Genomic DNA, 20,162 nt, shown 5'->3' with positions numbered 1-20,162 from the left:
TGACCTGAGCCGAAGTCGGACGCTTAACCGACTGAGCCACCCAGGCGCCCCTCCCTCTATTCTTCTATGTTTAAAACTTTTCAGGGGCATCTGGGTGGCTCAGTCAGTGAGTGTCTGACTTCGGCTCAGAGCATTATCTTGCCATTCATGAGTTTGGGCCCCGTGTAGACTCTGTGCTGACAGCCTGGAGCCTGGAGCCTGCTTCCGATTCTGTGTCTCCTTCTCTCCCTGCCCCTCCCCCGCTCGTGCTCTGTCTCTGTCTCTCAAAACTAAATAAATAAATGTTTTTTTAAAAATGCAAAAAGAACTTTTCATAATAAATCATAAAATAGAAACCAGAATTATAACTGACAATTGTCCTGTACAATCACTGAATAAACAATATACAGAATGATATGTGTAGTATGATTGCAATTATGCAAATATGTTTACACACTTTTAAAAATTTGAAAGGGAACATGTAAAAATCAAAACAGCTATATTTGGTCATGAGCATATAGGTGATTTTTTTTTAAAGAGTTTTCTTTCATATTATGGACACATCATCTTTTTCGGAACAAGAGAGGATCATTTTTCAGCCTAAGCTAAGTCCTGTGTAACAGTTTAGGAACCTCAGGGCCCAGGCACGCAGCTGGCCCTTCAGTTGTGTCCTGTGGTCCTGATGCAGCTGAGAGACAGAGCAGCTCTAGGAGGAAACTCCTTGTCCAGCCAGGCCCTTACTGTTTTTATTTTTAAATCTCAAGCCTGCTGGACCCCAGCATGACAGCAGCACATCCCAATCAGTGCCTCTCACACCAAGCAGGTGAACCTGCTCACACATCACCTTTCAATCTGGGACAGGAACTTGGTTTCAAAGATGCCCCTGGTCCGGAGACGCTCTGAAATCTGCCCACGGAAAAGGAGACCGTGCTTGGTGAGGTCAATCAGGATCTGCCGCACAATCTCCCCCAGGTACATCCCGCTGGTCATTTTCTCATATCTATTTGGAGAATAGAGATAAGATTGGTAAGAACAGGAAAATCAGCACTGGTTAGTGGTTCACAAAAGGACCACGGGTCTGGGTATGGAAGGTATGCCCATTGGCATCCAAGAGCTGCCTGGTTTGGAGTGGTTCGGAGTGGGCTGTAGATCCAGAGAAATGCAATGTAGAAGTCTGCATGATGTGGGCAAGCCAGTCTTTGGAGCCATGTTGACCAGGAAGAAGCTGGGCCCCAGCTCCCCCACATACTAACCGTATGACCTGAGCAAGCACTGTAAGCCATCATCTATAAAACAGGGAGCAAACTCCTGGTCCCACAAGAGTATTGGGAGGCCAGCATCTGGCGCAGAGCAGGCACTGAGCAAAAAGTGAGTCCCTTGCCAGGTCCCAAAGCCCGTTCTCCTTGGCTTTGTATTATAAATCTGGTCTACTAGATTCCCCTTGGCTTTGTATCTGGAGAAATCTAGAGATTCACTAGAGATTCTCTCCATGAAATAATAAACTGCACACACCAGGGGTTCTTTAAAAATATTGGCTCTCCTCCCCCTTTCTACCAGGCTATGAACTCCATGAGGGAAGGAACAAGAGGAAAGGGGGCTCTGTAACCAACAGGCACTGACCAGACACTTTGCACAGGCATCTGCAACAGTATTAATAACAGTGATGTGGAGCTAGACAGCCACTTCCTGCAGGGTCAAGTGGAAAGCTGAGTATACCTGAGACTTACGTGCTGGACTTGTACTCGCTTAACTGCTTGGGACCTCATCAGTCTAAGAAACCAAGACTTAGACAAATAATGGTGACAGCAAGGCAAATTCAAATGTGTTGCCCCCTTAAACTCTCACTCTAAAAATGTCAGCCTCCAGTGGATTCAGACACAAAACTGAGTCAGAAGGAACTTGCCCCTTCAGAAGAGCCATGATACTCAAATGCCCCAACTTGGGATTCAGAGACAAGGTTCCTTCTTTTTGGATCAACCCCTGGTTCAGCTGGGCTGACCACAACTCACCTTCCTCCCAGCTACAGAGACTCGTGCCAAAGGAAGAGCAGGACCATTAAGGCTGGTCTTGGCCTTGCCCAAGCATCTTCCTGTACAGTGTTCTCAGCTCCCTAGTTACCAAGGCATCTGTGGCCCAGGTATCTCATTACATGTCCTATCTGTTCAACTTCTCCACTTGGATATCATCATCATGATAAATCTATATTTTCATCTTATTGTATATATTAAGATACTGAGTTTCATTGTGACAAACACCATATGGCCTGATAGTAAAACATTTACAATCTGGTCCTTTACAGAAAAAGTTTGCCAACACCTGCTGCCACGGATGGGCCTGGGTTAATTATCAATTCCTAGCATGTTACCTCTATTCTACCCACTGCTTTCTCTCTTAATCAAGAAGCTCGATGAGAACACAAGTGAAAATGTACTCTATTTTTTTTAAAGAATCATTCATTGCTTTCAGTATTCTTAGTATGACTAGTAGCTGGAACATACCTCACAAGTGATTGTGACCCATGGTGGGACATGACATCATGACTAAGAACCAGTACTCCCATCCATCACTTGCTGCCCCACCCCCACCCCCAACTGCAACAGAAGTCACCAGAGTGGCAGCCAGCTCTTGAAAGGCTGAGGATGTTGACCCCTAAACTGGATTTACTAGAAGCCCACCCTGAGAGGGCCTACTAAGTCAGCATTCCCCTGCTCTGTGACACTTGGCCCACGGTGAATGGACTTTGTAACCATCTCTGAATCACTTCCAAAGCCACCACTAGACCTTATGTCACCTTATGGTAATTAGAAAAAGGTACCTCTCCTTTCCACTTGTTGGGAACTTGCCCTGTGTTTTGTTTTTGTTCTAGTAAGACACTTCACTGACCTCTGATGGAGAGTTGTAATAAAAATACAAAGCTGTACTGTCTATGATATGAACATAGTACCCTCCCCCAGAGCTGGTAATGTCATACACAGCACAACATGCATAAATACACACATCTGCCCTCCTCACCTCTGTTTGCCAGGGTTCAAAGACCCCTCATCCACCTTCTTGTCATATTGCGTCCGGATGTCATCTATGCAGCCATTATCTCCAAACCCTCCCCACTCGGTGTTAATGCACATCTTCCCTTCGTCTCCTTCCACCAGCTCGATGTTCTTCATTTCCTCCATGTAGCACATGTTGCTGCCTGTTCCTAGAAGGAATCATGAAGGGACTTTAGTCTTCAAAAGACATCACCAAGTCCTAAAGAAGCAGAGGAGCACAGTGGATGGGAATTTAGGCTTGGAGTCAGATATGACTGGGTATGAGTTCCAGCTTAACACTCATCACTAGGCGACCATAGACAAGTATCTCATCTTTTAGGGGTCCAATTTCTTCATCTGTAAAAAGGAAATAACACCTGCCTTATAGATTTGTTATAAAGGAAAAAATTAGATGGTGTTCACAAGCTTCCTCCACATAGTAAGCATCCAGGAAAGGGGTCCCTGAGATAACACCATCCTCCTCCTCCTCATCACCGTCATCATCACATCACATCATCATCCTCTTCCTCATCATCACTGTAAGCTATAGGCACACAAAGTGAGCTCCCAAGTAGTCACAGTTAGCAGCCAGAGCTAGAAGGGACCATGAGGAATTATCTAGTCTTAGAAAAGTAAACATTGGCATCCATAGGCCACCTTCTTTCTCCTTTGCTCATGACACGGTCTCAGAACTATTCTCCGAGCAACAGCCCAGGGAGCGACTATATTCAATCAAGCAAGTCTCACCCCTTTGTCCTCCTAATTCTAGCCTGACCCCTCCCACAGATGAGGAAACTCAAGTCCAGACAGAAGGAGTAACCCGCCCACAGTCACAAAATGGTTAAGAGTTTCTGGGAGATGAAACTCTTGGCTGGCATTGAAGGCATCTCACTCTACCCCCTCTCCTTGTTCTAGCCACTGTTCACATTCAGGGAGTCCAGACAACCAACTGGAACAACTTTCCCGGATTCTGTCATCAGTAACCTGTGCCTGTCACTTGATGCCTATCATCTCCATCTTCATCTGTTTAAACCCCTTCCCTTTGCCAGTTGGAGTCATCCCCTTGAAATCCACCCTTCTGCTTAATCACTGCTGGACTCCTCCCAAAGGTCCCTAAAATACCTATATTATATGCCAGGCCACTCCCTTCTCTTCTCTTATACCTCTCTTCTTCTTTCCAACTCTTCCCCACCCTGTGCACCCTGACAGCCAGAAGAGGTCAGATAACAGAGGAGATGTACATTGGAGCCGCATGAAAATCTAGCTCCTTCAGCCCTAGGCCCACATGATCCAACTATGGTCTCTTTCCACCTAGGATAATTTGCCTCAAGGCCCTATTTTGAAAATCATTTCTTTCTATGCCATTCTCCTTCCTCAACAAAAGGGCAACATTGGCTTAGGACCCTTAAGGAGAAAGATAGTAAGTAAAGATTTGGAAAGTAGGAGATCTGGAATCCTAATCTTAACTTCATCTCTGCCTTGGTCAAAGCTGGCTTTAGACTCGCCGTGTAATGGAAAAATGGTCCCCATGTACTTCCCTATGTTAAAAGGAAACCACCAGGAAGTCCCGGGTGGCTCAGTTGGTTAAGCATCTGACTTTGGTTCAGGTCATGATCTCACAGAGATCTCACAGAGTCCTCATCGGGCTCTGCACTGACAGCTCAGAGCCTGGAGCCTGCTTCGGATTGTCTGTCTCCTTCTCTCCTTCTCTCCCCTGCTTATGCTCTCTCTCTCTCAAAAATAAAGAAACATTTAAAAAAATTAAATAAATAAAAGTAAACCACCAAAAGATGAGATGATGAGAGTAGGCTAATGGGACATGCCTGACCACTTACCTGCAATCAGGCCAATCTCACAATTAGGATCTTCATGTCCACAGGTCATCATGGTCCCCACTGTGTCATTCACGATCGCAACTATGTCCAGGTCAAACTCCTACAAAGGAAGCAGCCATATTGTAAGTAGGATGTACAAGCCAAACAGGCTCAGGAGGGCCACATCAGCTCCTGGAGGGCCACATCAGCTCAAGGTGGGGGGTGGGAGGGAGCAGCAGAGGCTGGAGTCACAGGGCTCGGCATAGGATGGCAGAGTAAAGGGACCTGGGAGAAGGGGCAAGGTGAGACATGAGCCTTAACACCATAACATACATTTCTCCTCTTGATGGCTTCCCTGAGCATGTCCACCACATCTTCCCCTTCACAGTCAGTGGCCTTGAAGCCTTTGGTCCACTCAATGAGTGTTCCCTGAAGGAAAGAAGAAGAAGTTCATTTCAGCAATAATAGTTTGCTGGGACCACTGCACAATCTCAACATCCAATAGATTCGAAGTGCTGTGGTTGGCTGCTAGTCCAAACCATGTGCTTTTGACCGCTCCATTTCTACAGCCTATCACTGGGCCCAGAGCATGATGCCCAGACAAGGTCCACTGCCAAGGGGAACAACTGTAGCAGCTTGTATTTATCAAGGGTCAACTCCTGTTCCCTGGCCATGACCTCACAGAACAAAGGCCTGGATCATAGGGATTCTATTTCTAATTTAACCAAGGACCGATTAAGATGTGATTAAAGGGGCACCTGGGTGGCTCAGTGGGTTGAGCGTCGGGCTTCGCCTCAGGTAATGATTTCACAGTTCGTGAGTTCAAGACCCACGTCGGGCTCTGTGCTGACAGCTCAGAGCCTGGAGCCTGCTTCGGATTCTGTGTCCCCCTCTCTCTCCGCCCCACCCCTGCTTGTGCTCTGTCTCTCTGTCTTTCAAAAATGAATAAACATAACAAAAAATTTTTAAAGATGTGACTAAAGATAAATGCTACAAAATGTCCATCAAAGCATGGTTCCACAGTGAAAAACTAGAGGCATCCTATCATTACAATATACATCTATTATCTTGTACATCAATATAGGAAATGTTAAACAGTCATAAAAAATCATGCTGTAAGAGAACATTGAATGTTAGAGAAAAATGTTCACCATACACTGTAAAGTAAACACACATTAAACAAATACAGATGCTGAATTATACTATTATTCTTTTAAAAACCACACACACATGGGGCACCTGGGAAGCTGGGCTCCCTTGTTCCTTTCCTGGTGGATGTACATAGAACACTAGAGATTCACTAGAGATTTGAAAAAAAAAAAAATTGCTCTTTCTTATTAGTTGCAGTTACAAAAAATACTATTTTTTAGAAATCTTTCTTTTTTCTCCCCAGCCATCAGTGGATTTGCTCCCAGCTATCAGTTGGTCTCCTCCTGCCTCTTAATTGTGTATCCATGAACTTGTCAGAACTTCCAAGAGGCTGAGAGGCCAAGTGTCCTGGGTCAGGAGGAGTGGCTGTGTCTTGGTGCTCATGGACGATTCAGGACTTTGGACAGCTGCATGTGGCTGCCTTCCCCATCGGTGATTGATTGACTGATTCATTCATTCATTCATTCACTATTTATTTATTCATTTATTTATTTATTTATGAGAGAAAGAGAATATGAGCAGAGGAGGGGCAGAGAGAGAGGGAAAGAGAGAATCTGAAGCAGGCTCTACGCTGCCAGAACAGAGCCTGATGTAGGACTCGAACCCGTGAACCGTGAGATCACGACCTAAGCTGAAATCAAGAGTTGGATGCTCAACCAACTGAGCCACCTAGGCACCCCAGTGTTTTAATTTTTAATGGCAGCACTCATACAGCAATGTGTTGCCTTTGTAGAAAAATTAGAGTGTTACTGATAAGGACAAAGTCCCCCTTAACTTTCCATCCCCCCAATCTGAGAGATAACTAACTTTCCAGGTCAGTTAATACGGATGTCCCACATTCCTTCCCTGAGCAGAATATTCCTCAAATATAATTGCATAGAAATAAAAAATACCTATAGAATAAGTACTATTTTTATCTCCATTTTTCAAATGAGGAAACCAGAGAGGTTAAGTAATTTGCCTAAGGTCACACAGTCAGTAAGTGGAGAAGCCAAGATCCAACGTGGTTCCACACCCATGCTCTCAACTATTGTGCTCTGCTGCCTCCCAGTTAAGTAGGTAATATCTGTGAAGCACTCAGAGCGTAGTCCACCACAGAGCAAGCACTGTGTGTGTGCCTGTTAAATAAAAATCAAGTAATTAAGTCCATATGACTGATAGGCTGTAGTTTACTTAGTCATCCTCCATTGCCATTTGAATTATTTCTAATGTTTCATTATGAAAAAGGAGTGAACATCCTTGTTCATTCCTTCTTGGCACATGTTTGAGAAATAGAATCTTGAGAAATGGGTCTTCCTGCCTTAGCATTCTGGCATTTTTAATTTTAAGAGAGTCAGCCATATCACCAGACAACACACCCTCTTGAACCCCTCTCTCCTCATTCTCTGAATAATTCGGGCGGGAAGGCGCTGCTGACATGCATGTTTCCACGTTGTTCTCAGAGCCCCAAAGAGCTCTGCCTCAGTTTGATTTTGTACTGACCAATCAGATGAGGCCTGCATGGCTCAACTTTCTCATATGAGAAATGAAATAGGATAGAAAATGGAGTGTAACGCATACAGTAAGAATACTGTTTCTTGATTTTTTGGTTTTAACTATATAGATGTAGGTGTGCTGTGCATTTTAACCAAAATGGTTCAACGACACGGTTCCAGGTCCTGGTCTCCCCAAGGGTGAAGTGTAAGAGCCTGGGCTCTCAGGCCAGTATCACCAGTGTTTATAGATGTGGCAATTTGGACAAGTCACCTACCTCTCTGTGCTTCTGATTTTCTTTTTTTTTCTTTTTTTTTTTTAATGTTTATTTATTTTTGAGACAGAGAGAGAGCATGAACAGGAGAGGGGCAGAGAGAGAGGGAGACACAGAATCTGAAACAGGCTCCAGGCTCCGAGCTGTCAGCACAGAGCCCGACGCGGGGCTCGAACTCACGGACCGCGAGATCGTGACCTGAGCCGAAGTCGGACGCTTAACCGACCGAGCCACCCAGGCGCCCCTGTGCTTCTGATTTTCCTAACCACAACAAGGTGATTAAAAATAGTATGCAAACATACAACGAGCTATCACTGAGTTTAAAAAAGGATGGAAATTGTGACACGTGCTACAATATGTATGAATCTCGAGGACAGTATAGCTAAGTGGAATAAGCCAGTCACAAACAGACGAATACAGTATGATTCCACTTAGATGGGGTGCCCGAAATAGTCCAACTCATAGAGACAGGAAGGAGACTAAGATGTTAGGAGGGACTGGGGGAGGGGTAACTGGGGAATTATTACTTAATGGGTATAGAGTTTCAGTTTGGGGAGATAAAAAAGTTTGGAAGATGGATAGCGGTGATGGTTTCATGACAACGCGAATGTACTTAATGCCACAGAACCGCACACTTAAAAGTGGTTAAAGTGGTCAACTTTGTGTTATATCTATTTTACTACAATTAAAGAAATGGCACAAAACAAAACAAAAATAGTACGTACATCATGGGGACGCTGAGTGGAGTAGATGAAATCTTAACAAATCTTTGGTGCCATTCTTATTATCATCGTCATGAGCTCTCTGGTTGACTTGTGTTGACCAGACTTCTCCCCCATAAATTCAAAAGTGGTGCTCTCCTCTCCGCCAGCCCTGTAAGTAAGCCTGTCAGGGAGCACACGTGCTTCCTCTCCATGAGCTGGTGAATGGGGTTTTTGGGTTTTTTTTTTTTTAATGTTTATTTATTTTTGAGAGAGAGAGAAAGAGAGACAGAGCATGAGCGGGGGAGGGCAGAGAGAGAGGGAGACACAGAATCTGAAGCAGCCTCCAGGATCCGAGCTGTCAGCACGGAGCCCGACACAGGACTCAAACTTGTGAACCGCAAGATCGTGACCTGAGCTGAAGTCAGTCGCTCAACCCACTGAGCCACCCAGGCGCCCCCGGAGAATGGCGTTTTTATCCCAGAATTCCAAGAAAGCCTTGGTGATACACGTTTCTAAATTATTGTGAATGATTTATTAAAACTGTTATCCATGATGTCCTTCATTGTCAGCTAAGTAAGTGTTTGTGTGATAAATTCTTTCTCCGATTCTAATATCAGGAAGGAAATACACTTCTGATGCACCGGTAAGCTTTCATTCAACAGATAAGACCCTGCAGCCTACCGTGTCTCCCTGTTCACACTGGCCGCCCAGGAGTTCACAGGCATTATTACTACCTAAAAGTTATAACTGGCTTTAACTGGTCATTACCTCTCTCCATCTCTCCATAATACGATTTAACCTCCCATTTAACAGCTCTCTTACGCATGTGTCCCTTTACTGTATACTGCCCTAAATCTCTTGTGAACTTTAATCCAAAAAATAATAGTGGGGCCACATGGCTGGCTCAGTCAGGAGAGCGTGTCACTATTGAGAATAGAAGTTATTTAAAAAAAAAAAATGAAAAAAATCTTTAAAACAAAAAACAAAAAAACACCGGTGAAAATGGAACATAATGAATAGAAAATATTAGTAGAAAACATAATCAAGTTTTTGATTATGTTTCCCCAGCTGCCCTGAACCTGAGACCCTTAAAACAGGAAATAAATGTTGACTCAGAGGTACGCTGAGGTTCCCTGGTGGAAGAAAGAAGCCCACAGGGCTGTCTGTAAGCCTGCGGGGCTGTCTTACCTTGTCAATGCTCGTCTGCCTGCAGGGAAATGAGAATGTGAAGCCCAGGGGCAGCTGGGCTCCCTTGAGGCCCATGTAGTCCAGGAAGTCAGCGATGCACTGCACAATGTGGTCAAACAGCTGCAGGGAAAGAGTGGCAGTCAGGCCAGGCCAGCAGGGACACAGGGTGGCAGGCTGGCCCCTCGGGCACAGAACTCCCCCGCCCGGCGCTCACCTCCTCGCCGGTGCCCTGCATGATCTCCAAGGGGATGGCGAAGATCTTGTTGTACATTCGCACCGACCTCCGTCCACTTCTGATCTTTACCAGGAGGACCCGGAAGTTGGTTCCCCCCAGATCCAGGGCAAGGAACTTGCCTTTCTCTGTGGTGGAGAAAGTTGGAGCTGCCTTCCACCAGCGTCCACAGAACAGGGGCTCACGTGGAGGCATTGAGAGGAAGAGGAGACACCAAAATACAGCCGACTCAGAGCCTTTTCCCTTGGGGCTCTCGAGCCAGAGGAGTGTGGCCGTCCCCAAGCACAGCGTCAGAGCACTGGGCAGGCGCTTTGAGGCTGACTGAGGCCGCCTGCTTTTCTTGGTATCTGCTAAAGGCCACACTTGATACTTATGCTCAAGGAGCCTCTGAGGGTGAATCCAGGCCAGGCTACACTGACTGCAATGAACTCTGGAGGGTGTTTCCATCCTGTCTCTGTGGCCTAGAGGGAGTGTTCATGAAATGATTCTTCCTGCCCCCTGCTCTTCTCATTCCTGGATTCCCACACCTGCACGTGACCAATAAGAAGCCATGTCAAGTCCGACCCCCATTACCATCCAGGGCCAATAGTATCTCTCATTTCTCCTGACGTTGAAGAGCACCAGAGTCTGTTCTGTGTGACCTTGCAACTTGCCCTCTGCCCCTTCTCACTCCGTTCTGGCCACACCGGTCATTCTATTGTTTCCCGAATTTGCCAAAGGCATCACTCCCAGCCAGCTTTCTGACCCCTTATCCTGCTCTATTTTTCTTCATAGCATCTGCTGCTACATGGCCCTTGTTTATTGTTTACTAAATGTTCATGGCTTTTGCTTATTGTCCGCCAGCCCAACAGAACGTAAGCTCCACAGGGGTAGGGACTGTGTTTTCCTCCCTGCTCTCTGGCCATGCCTGGACCAGAGCCCGACCTATCGTAGGTACTTAGTGAAATTGTGAAAAGTGAAGGCAGAAGGAGTAAAGAGATCAAAGAATGAACACTTGAACAGCGTCTTTTACTGCTCCTATTTTTCCCCCCACATAGACTCGAAGGATATTAGCGCTGGAAAAGATCTCTGTTGCTGTGAGACCCAAGGTGCAGATGTGTGGCTCTGAGTATGTCATCTGACCTCTCCGAGTCTCCGAATTGTCAGCAATAAAATGGGAATCACTTTTTCACTACATCACTTACGAAGTGGTTGTGAGGAGGAAATGAGATGAAAGATTCCAAAGAAAATCACAAGATAAAAAACCATTTTACAAAGCTCATTGTTTCCATGTAAGGCTACTGAGGTTCAAAGAGGTGAAGTGACTTGTCTAAAGAACTCACCCCACTGCTTAGTGGCTCCTCTGGGCTGAGCACAGGGAAAGGGTCAGAAAGCAATGAGAGAGAGACAGAGAGGAGTAACCAAGCCCCAGGAGAAGAGAGAGAGAGAGAGGAGCAGGCAGAAGACAAGCCAGACAACTCCAAGTGTCCAGATGGCAGCTCCCAGGGACAACACCTGAGTCTTCTGTTCGCCAGCAGCGTGGGGTACACTCTGTGTCCTCGACTACATAGACACACACATGTGACCTAACTTAGGTATTCTTCCGTTGCAAATGCCTTGGATCAACCAAGGCAAATAGATTCAGAAGGAGTACCGACCTTCTACCCTACTCCCCCTCCCTCCATTACAGACACGACTCCAAGGCTTTTAAAACAAAACAACCTAACTGGGTTTGAGGAGTTTTGGAGAGCTCTGTGCATGGCCCACCTGTACCATCCGGCATCCCGCAAACGTAGGTGGGCAGCATCTTGACCGTGGCCAGCAGGTGGGTGTCTCTTTTCAGCCCGTACTCGAATTCAGTCCGCATCTTGCCCTGCACAGCCTTAAGTTGCTCTTGAGTCAGCTGGAACAAAGCCAGCACCTTGTCAATCTGCTTCCGTTGGGCCTGCACACGGGAGGCCACCGCTGTCACCATGGCAGCCCCCTTGGTGCTTCCACTCTCCGACAAGAGGAAGCGGACATCACAGTTTGGAACCAGTTTCCTCACCACCTTGTGCAGGCGTTTTGGGTATCTGAAGGCAGGGGTGATGGCAAAATATGTAATAATCATAAAGGCCCATGCCTGGTCAATGGGAAGAGACCCAGGTGTAGCAGTGGAGTGGGGTCCTGGGGAGCCTTGCTGGGTTCACCTCTTTAGTTGCCGGATGGTGGGAGGGTAAGGAGATGACTGGGGGGAGGGGCTAGGGCAGCTAAGGTAGCAGAAGGGACACTTGGAGGCTCAAAGAAGTGGCTGTTATTTTTAAGTTTATTGAGAGTGAGAGAGAGCACAAGAGGGGAAGGGGCAGAGAGAGAGGGTGGTACAGAATCTGAAGCAGGCTCCAGGCTCTGAGCTGTCAGCACAGAGCCCGACGCGGGGCTCGAACCCACGAACCATGAGATCGTGACCAGAGCCAAAGTCAGACACTTGACTGACAGAGCCACCCAGGTGCACCCCAAGAAATGGCTATTTTACCATTAATATTTCAATCAGCAGGGCATGTCCACAAGACTGTATTGGCTGAGCATCATCTCTGTCCAAACGGGAAGGGTTCTTTCCGCAGCTCTTTCCAGTGTGTAATCACCTGACTTCCAATACCACCTCTATTAGCCAGAGGGACTCTCACACTTCCTCCTTCTAGGAAATTCTCACTTCTCTGTGTTTTCTTACCAGTATCCTTCCTGTGAACCTGGCACCCTCTGCCATTCTGATTTTTCCTCATATATAACTGAGTGTATATTACTTTCCAATCTTACCAGATAGTAGGTACTTGATACTAACATAGATAGACGGACAGATGGATAAACACATGGATGGATGCCCTTCTAGTCAGGCAACTGGGTTTAGCAAAATATTTCTTTTCTTTTCTTTTCTTTTCTTTTCTTTTCTTTTCTTTTTTTTCTTTTTTTGTTTTTGAGAGAGAGAGAGAGCATGCACACACACTGCAAGCAGGAGAGGGGCAGAGTGAGAGAGAATCCTAGAACCCAATGCACTACTCAATCTCACAACCGTGAGATCATGACTTGAGCCAAAATCAAACGTCCGATGTCTAGCGGACTGAGCCACCCAGGCGCCCCAGAATATTTAAGAATGATCCCCCAAGGCAACCCAGCCAGCTAGATGAATATAGTCTCTCTTTCCTCTGTAAACTCAGAACCAACAGGACGTGGTTGGTTCCAGCAACACAGAGAAGCAGCAGAGCTTAGAGAGAACCCTGGGACTCTGCTCTGGGGAGACACATTGTGAGGGATGCAGGCTGGCAAGCGGCACTCACTGAGGATGTATCTTGTAGACCGTGCCATCCATGCCCACGGTGGTCCGGAGCCGCACCAGCTTCTTGTTCTCCCGGAGGCGTGTCAGGATGGCTGCCAGGGCCGCTGCACAGAGGTTGGCTGAACGGAAGGACACGATGGTGCAGACGTGCTGAACTGCGATGCAGTCGGCCTCCGAAGGCTCCAGGCCCAGATCTGTCAGGATCTCTCTTGTATTGGCCAGGCCTTCTTTATACCTGGCCAGGGGAATAGGAGTGAGAAGACCACATTTCTCCATCCCATGAGAGTCCCCTTAGAGAACCACATTTCCCACCTCGCAGGAGTGGGAAAATAAATAAGCTGGCACCTAGTAATAGAATAACGATAACAATATCAACAATGATCATAGCAGCCACCGTTTACTGAGCCCTCACTATATGCCAGGCACTTGTCTACAGATTTGACACATATTAACACAACCCTCACAACAATCCTGGGGGAAGTACTGGCATTACCCTATTGTACAGAGAGAGACCTGAGGCATAGAGAGGGTAACTTGTCCACAGTCGCATAGCCAGGAATTGCAAGGGTCAGGATCTGAACTCAGGCAGTTAGATCACGAGCTCACCCTTTTAACCACCCTGTACCATTCTGCCTTTCACAGAAACTCAGTCCCTGCTATGCTGTGCACAAAATCAGACTCTAGGAGTCAGATGCCACTCCGCTGAGCTCAGAATCTAAACTGATTATGAAGCTCAGGGCAATGCCAGGGTTTCTAAGCCTGAGGAACAGGACCCTGAGTGGAATGGTTCCAGCCGCCTTCACCAGCCCTGTCCCCATTGCAGGGACCTCTGTGTGAGGTCTCACATCACCAAAGCCAAAGTCAGTCTCCGACAGCACCAGGTAGAGAAGATTCTTGCTGTAGCAGGAGTTCTTACCTTAAGATTCCATGCATGGGAATCTTTAATGGGTCCAAGAATGCCCTAATAGTGTAAGCAAAATTGAGTACAAATGTACATTTTTATGGTAAAAGGTCCAGAACTTGAATTAGACCCTCAAACAGGTCTGTGGCCCTAAAAAGTTTGTAAGTGACCACGTTAGGGAGGAAGAAGGCAGGAAAAGAAAGGAGTTGACCTCCAACCACAGAATCCCTGGCTGATGAAACCAACAAGAAGCCACACCTGAGCCATGGTAGGCATCGCCGACTCACCCAAAGCTGGGTCCAGGTCCGAAGTTGTCCTGGTGAAGATCTGGACAGATCTGGTCCCTTCAGCTGGACCACTACCATGATCATACCACACCTTGGCTCCCCACTCTAACCTTCTGCAGAGTCAAGGTGAAAAGGACCCAGCCAGCCACTTACTTCTCCATGGCAGCCACATGCCGTGTTTCAATCTTGCCCTTAGTGTGGAGAGCAGAGGATTTCTTGCCGCCAAACAAGAGGCCTGCCTTGGCCATCTTCAGCAAGATGATCCTGACAAGTTCACCCAGGTACAGGCCGCTGATCATCTTCTCAAATCTACAATTTGGTGAACAGATCAGTAGCAGCAACACCTTTAGTTATGCAGCATCCTTCCCAATGCTCATGAGCTATGGCCCATGATCAAGAGCAGGAGTAACAGAAAGACAACTCCATGGGTCAGGAGGCCTCAGTCCCCATCCCAGCCCGGGGTGCCCTTGGGAGCTCACTTATTCTCTCTGGGATGCATTCTCTTCATCTATAAAAGGAGAGGGGGGGCACCTGGGTGTCTCGGTCAGTTAAGCATCCAACTTCAGCTCAGGTCATGATCTCACAGTTCACGGGTTCAAGCCCCACATGGGGCTCTGCGCTGAAAGCTCAGAGCCTGGAGCCTGCTTCAGATTCTGTGTCTCCCTCTCTCTCTGCTCCTCCCCCACTTGCACTCTGTCTCTCTCTCAAAAATAAACATTTTTTAAAAATTTATAAAAGGAGAGAACTATGCTAGAGGAGACCTAATATTCCTTCCTTCTCACAAAGTGCTTGAATCCAAGGATCTTTATCACAAATCACCCCTGGCCACAGGAGTACCATTCTCATATTAGGTATAAGGAATCTTGACTTCATGGACTTCAGGTGATCCCAAGATCACCAACCATGGCATGACAAATCCAAATTTCAGACACTTCCAATTCCTATACCATGCTTTTGTCCCAGAGAGAAAGATGCTGTGTCTGTAGAACCAGAGAGGTTCTACAATAGTGTGGATGACATATCCTAGCAGGTTACCTACACCTTGACTTTGAATTTGTATCCAACAAGCAATTACTAATTGTTTCCCAGGGAAAAAACTAAACATAATTTTTATTCTCCAAGATAATAGACACAAAATCAAGGACAACCTGTTTTCTAATCAACTTTACCTATTTCGTTATAAAACCTCTTAGAACATTGCAGAAGCAGAAGATAGTCAAAAGAAATCCTGGTTGGGTTTGGGGATGAAATTTGTTTTAAGTGAGATGGAGAGAGTGAGGACGACAAAGTCCAAAAAATGGGTCCCACTTTCATGGGCCATGACTGCTCTGTGTCACCAGTGAAACAGGTATGTGCTGGGGAACAGGTACATCCAAAGCAGAAATTTGTTTTCCAGGTATGTGGTTCTAGTGCTTGAATCGTTTCTAGGAGGGACTCAAAATATTTATTCATCAGAGCTTCTTGGGAAAATGGCTGGGACTAGAAAGATTCCCGATGAGCCTGGAACATCTTACCAGGCCAGAAAAATAAGGAAGTACTTCAAGAGTGATGGGAGCACATCGTTAAGGACACAGGGGACCAGTTTGGAGAAGCTTCCATTGGTCATGTCCAAAAATATTTGAGCATCAAAATAAATAATGATAAGAAGAACCCTCCATTAAATAATAAAGAAAAGGGGCGCCTGGGTGGCTCAGTCAGTTAAGCGTCCGACTTCAGCTCAGGTCACGATCTCGTGGTCTGTGAGTTTGAGCCCCGCGTCGGGCTCTGGGCTGATGGCTCAGAGCCTGGAGCCTGTTTCCGATTCTGTGTCTCCCTCTCTCTCTGCCCTTCCCCCGTTCATGCTCTGTCTCTCTCTATCCCAAAAATAAATAAACGTTGAAAAAAAAATTAAAAAAAAAACGTTAAAAATAATAAAAATAAAATAAAATAAAAATTTAAAAAAATAAATAATAAAAAAAAGAATCCATGAGTTCATATTAGTATAAACAAATAAATGGAGGAGATAGGAAAGCTGTTATTTACAGTAAAATAACAACGAATAAACATGGAGGGAATAATAGATTTGGAAATTCATCAAAGGATGCTAAAAGTAAAGAGTGAAAGTTTAATGAGAAAGGATATTTACATAGCCTCAAAGCAGGCTTCACCAGATACGTATTCTTTACAGAAGGAATAACAATAACCTTCTGGTAGAGAAACCTTTGCATATCCCCTTAGTCGAGTGATTCGAGGTAGCATCACATGGGATGGAACACACAGCATGTGCTTCCAGATGTGATGCACTGAAAAGGAAACATCGTCCCCTCTGTGATATTCCTGCCAAAAATACACCACCTGAATCTAATCATGAGGAAACATCAGGAAAATACAATTGAGGGACATTCTGTAAAATATATGGCTTATATGTCTTAAGATCATAAAAAACTAGGAGACACTACAGAAGATTTCCAGATTAAAGGAAGCTAAAGACAATAGCAACAAGATGTAATGTGTGAGCCTGAACTTTGTCTCTTTTATAAGGGACAGTAGTGGGGCAGCTAATGAATTTTGAATAAGTTCTATAAGTTAGATTAAGTATTTATTTCCTAATTTTGATAATTATACTTTGGTTATGTGAGACAGTACACTTGTTTGCAAATAATACATTTTGAAGTATTTAGGACTGAAGGGATACTATGTTTGCAACTTAGTCTCAAATGGTTCAGAAAAATAATTCTATTTAGACATTTTGTATATATGTGTATGTATATACATGCACACAGAAACAGAGAGAGAATGTTAGTACTTAAGGAATCTGGGTGAAGGGGAATTTTGTACCATTTTTGTAACTTCTCTGTAAGTTTGAAATTATTCAATTTTTTTTTTAATTTTTTTTAACGCTTATTTACTTTTGAGACAGAGAGACAGAGCATGAACGGGGGAGGGTCAGAGAGAGAGAGGGAGACACAGAATCTGAAACAGGCTCCAAGCTCCGAGCTGTCAGCACAGAGCCCGACGCGGGGCTCGAACTCACGAACTGTGAGATCATGACCTGAGCCGAAGTCGGACGCTTAACCGACTGAGCCACCCAGGCGCCCCTATTCAATTTTTTTTAAGAAAGGCTTTTCAGGAGCTCCTGGGTGGCTCAGTCAGGTAAGTGACCGACTCTTGATTTTGGCTCAGGTCATGATTTCACAGTTCGTGGGATCGAGACCCACAACGGGTTCTACACTGACAGCAACAAGCCTGCTTGTGATTCTCATTCTCTCACTCTCTCTATCCCTACCACGCTCATGCTCTCTCTCTCTCTCTCAAAATAAACAAATAAACTTCTTAAAAAACTATTCTTTCACTTTGAAAGGAAAAAAACTAACAAAACAAAAAAAGAAAAAAATTTTAATGTTTATTTATTATTTTTGAGAGAGAGAGAGAGAGAGAGAGAGAGAGAATGAATCTGAAGCAGGCTCCAGGCTCTGAGCTGTCAGCACAGAGCCTGACGCAGGGCTCGAACCCATGAACCATGAGATCATGACCTGAGCCAAAGTCGGATGTGTAACTGACTGAGCCACCCAGGTGCCCCACAAAAAAAAAATTATCTAAAAAATGTCTTTTTGTCCAAGAAACACTTCATGAGCTGCAACAGTGTGTAAGGCACTCTGCTTGTTAAGTCAAGCTCTGGGAGTTCAGCATGCAGGCAGAGCTAGGGCAGACTCCCAATAGTTACTCCACTGGTGAGTGTGGGATGAGAGCTGGGAAAGACCCCCAGGTGCTATGATCAGGCCTCTGAGAAAGTGGGGTGACAGGGGAGCCCTGGAAACACCAGTGAGGGACTTGCCTGAGTCTCTTGGTATGCTCTATCGCCCCTCGTCCGAACGCACCAAGAGGGCAGGACCCGAGTCCCTGGGTTCACGGCGTATCTCCCCTGCCTCACACATATGTGCTCCGGAAATACAGACTGAAATTGAATCAGGATTATGACCTAGGGGGCATCACTCCATTTCCTTGCCTTCACTTTCCACTGGTGTCCAATGAAACTGAAACACAAGCCTCGCCTCGCAGAATCATTGTGGCAGGAAACTAGTCACATCTAGAAAATCTGCTGGGTATAAGGTGTACCTGAGGGACTGGCAATTTACTGTAAATTCCGAGGCCCCGATTTAGAGCACACGAGGGGACTCACAGCTGCTTCCCAGGGTTGAGAGAGCCAAGGTCCAGCTCCCGGTCGAACTCGGTGCGGATGTCTTCCAGAGCCCCGTCGTCCCCAAAGGCCCCCCACTCCGTGTTGATGCACATCCTGCCCTCGTCGCCTTCCACCAGGTCAATGTTGCTCATGTCCTCCATGTAGCACGCGTTGGTGCCAGTGCCTGAACAAGGGATCAGAGCGAATACGCAAAGACGGAAGGGCTCCCAGCTGGGCAAAGACAGAGAGAACTCTTAACTGCCTGAGAGTCCTCTGAATGTACCACAAAGTGCTTTTGATCCACTTCCCTGGCCTGGTTCTCACTGAGGGAACAGCTTTGGCAAGCCTGGAGTTCATGAGGAATAAAGCTGACACGCCAAGTCTACACTTCTCAGATGTTAATGGTTTGCTGTCATGAATGGGGTCGATTGTGAAGAAGTCCCAGATGAATATGCATGAGAGCTGACAAAGCACATTTACAAAGAGGAGGATGAGTTAACCTAACCTTGGAAATTTAAAAAAAAAAAAAAAAATCACTAACCTACTGTTAATTTTTTTAATCCTTTCTCTAAGCTACTTAGCGTCCTCTCTATTTGATACTAAAAATATTCTGTACTCATGGCCTGCCACAAATTGTTCCTAGCATAAGCTATATCCTTATCTTTGACAGTGATTAGCTATGACATAAGAAAGCAACATTCCATTATTCAGACACAAAATCACTCCAAGGAGATTCCTCACACACTAGAATATTGGGGAGCGACTACAAAAGGGCACAATCTGTTTGGGACCTACTGGGCTGATGAAAATGTTCTACAGTTGGATTGTGGGGATGGTTAGGAAACTCAAAATTTACTAAAAATCATTGAATTGTATCCCTTAAATGAGAGGATTTTTACGGCTCAATAAAGCTGCTTAGAAAAATTATTTTTTTAGAGGATCTCCCCCTACCTGATGCTCTGGCCTGAGGATTTTAAAGCCAACATGAGAAATAAGAAATGAGAGAAGCAGAATGTAATACAGTACCTAGAGTAAGCTTTTCTAAGAAAAGTGTGGACTCTATTTAGGCGTGGCTCCCAGTCTGCAGGGTGCCACACGTGGTCACCGAGACACGGTGACAGCGGTTTAGAAGATGTGACTGGCAAGCGCCCATCCCATTCTGAGCTGAGGGCTCCGGAAATGAGAAGGCAGATCAAGCCGCTTGGGTGCAAAGATCCTGCCCTTTGGGATCCTGCCCAAAGAGAAAGCACTTCAGAAAACTCTCCCCAGTAGTGGTAACGGAACGAGGAGGTGGCAGGAAATATTCAAGAACAGTCGATAAATCTGATGCATTTGGTTTTATTGTCCGCCATACTGCCTTCTCACGGCCAGCGTCTGGCAGACTCCCTCCCAGCTCAGGTGTCGAGAACCACCCACCGGGCACCTTCGTGGTCCTGCGACGTCCCTGGTCCAGGCCCCCACCATGTCTCGCCCGCACAGGAGATACAGTGACCTCTTGGCTGGTCACCTTGGTTCCATTCTTGCCTCAGTAGTCAATTCTCTTTGGCTGACACGGCAGCCGAAATGAGCTTTTTAAAAACGCACACTCCATTTACCCATTCCCCACCCAAATCCTCCAGTGCCTTCCTGCCTCCCCTCGGAGTAAAAGCCAAAGACCTTATGGTAACTCTGTCCTGTGTCCCACGCG

The 20,162-nt window shown here is 45.9% G+C and overlaps 1 protein-coding gene across 1 annotated transcript in view; it reads right to left on the bottom strand.

Moving 5' to 3' along the window:
- Nucleotides 1-20,162, bottom strand: part of HKDC1 (hexokinase domain containing 1) — a 45,701-nt gene that overhangs the window by 10,985 nt on the left and 14,554 nt on the right. The window contains exons 6-15 of the mRNA XM_047825402.1: nucleotides 18,476-18,659; nucleotides 14,470-14,625; nucleotides 13,130-13,363; nucleotides 11,586-11,890; nucleotides 9,822-9,967; nucleotides 9,608-9,727; nucleotides 5,153-5,248; nucleotides 4,841-4,940; nucleotides 2,992-3,175; nucleotides 824-979 (exon numbers count right to left, since the gene is read on the bottom strand). Of these exons, the coding sequence (XP_047681358.1) occupies nucleotides 824-979; nucleotides 2,992-3,175; nucleotides 4,841-4,940; nucleotides 5,153-5,248; nucleotides 9,608-9,727; nucleotides 9,822-9,967; nucleotides 11,586-11,890; nucleotides 13,130-13,363; nucleotides 14,470-14,625; nucleotides 18,476-18,659 (1,681 nt within the window). The remainder of the gene's footprint in view (nucleotides 1-823; nucleotides 980-2,991; nucleotides 3,176-4,840; nucleotides 4,941-5,152; nucleotides 5,249-9,607; nucleotides 9,728-9,821; nucleotides 9,968-11,585; nucleotides 11,891-13,129; nucleotides 13,364-14,469; nucleotides 14,626-18,475; nucleotides 18,660-20,162) is intronic.

The sequence above is a fragment of the Prionailurus viverrinus genome, chromosome D2, assembly GCF_022837055.1.
Source record: "Prionailurus viverrinus isolate Anna chromosome D2, UM_Priviv_1.0, whole genome shotgun sequence".
Classification (NCBI taxonomy): domain Eukaryota; kingdom Metazoa; phylum Chordata; class Mammalia; order Carnivora; family Felidae; genus Prionailurus; species Prionailurus viverrinus.
The sequence above is the reverse complement of the archived record's forward strand: the minus strand, read 5'-3'. Positions and strand labels throughout refer to the sequence as shown.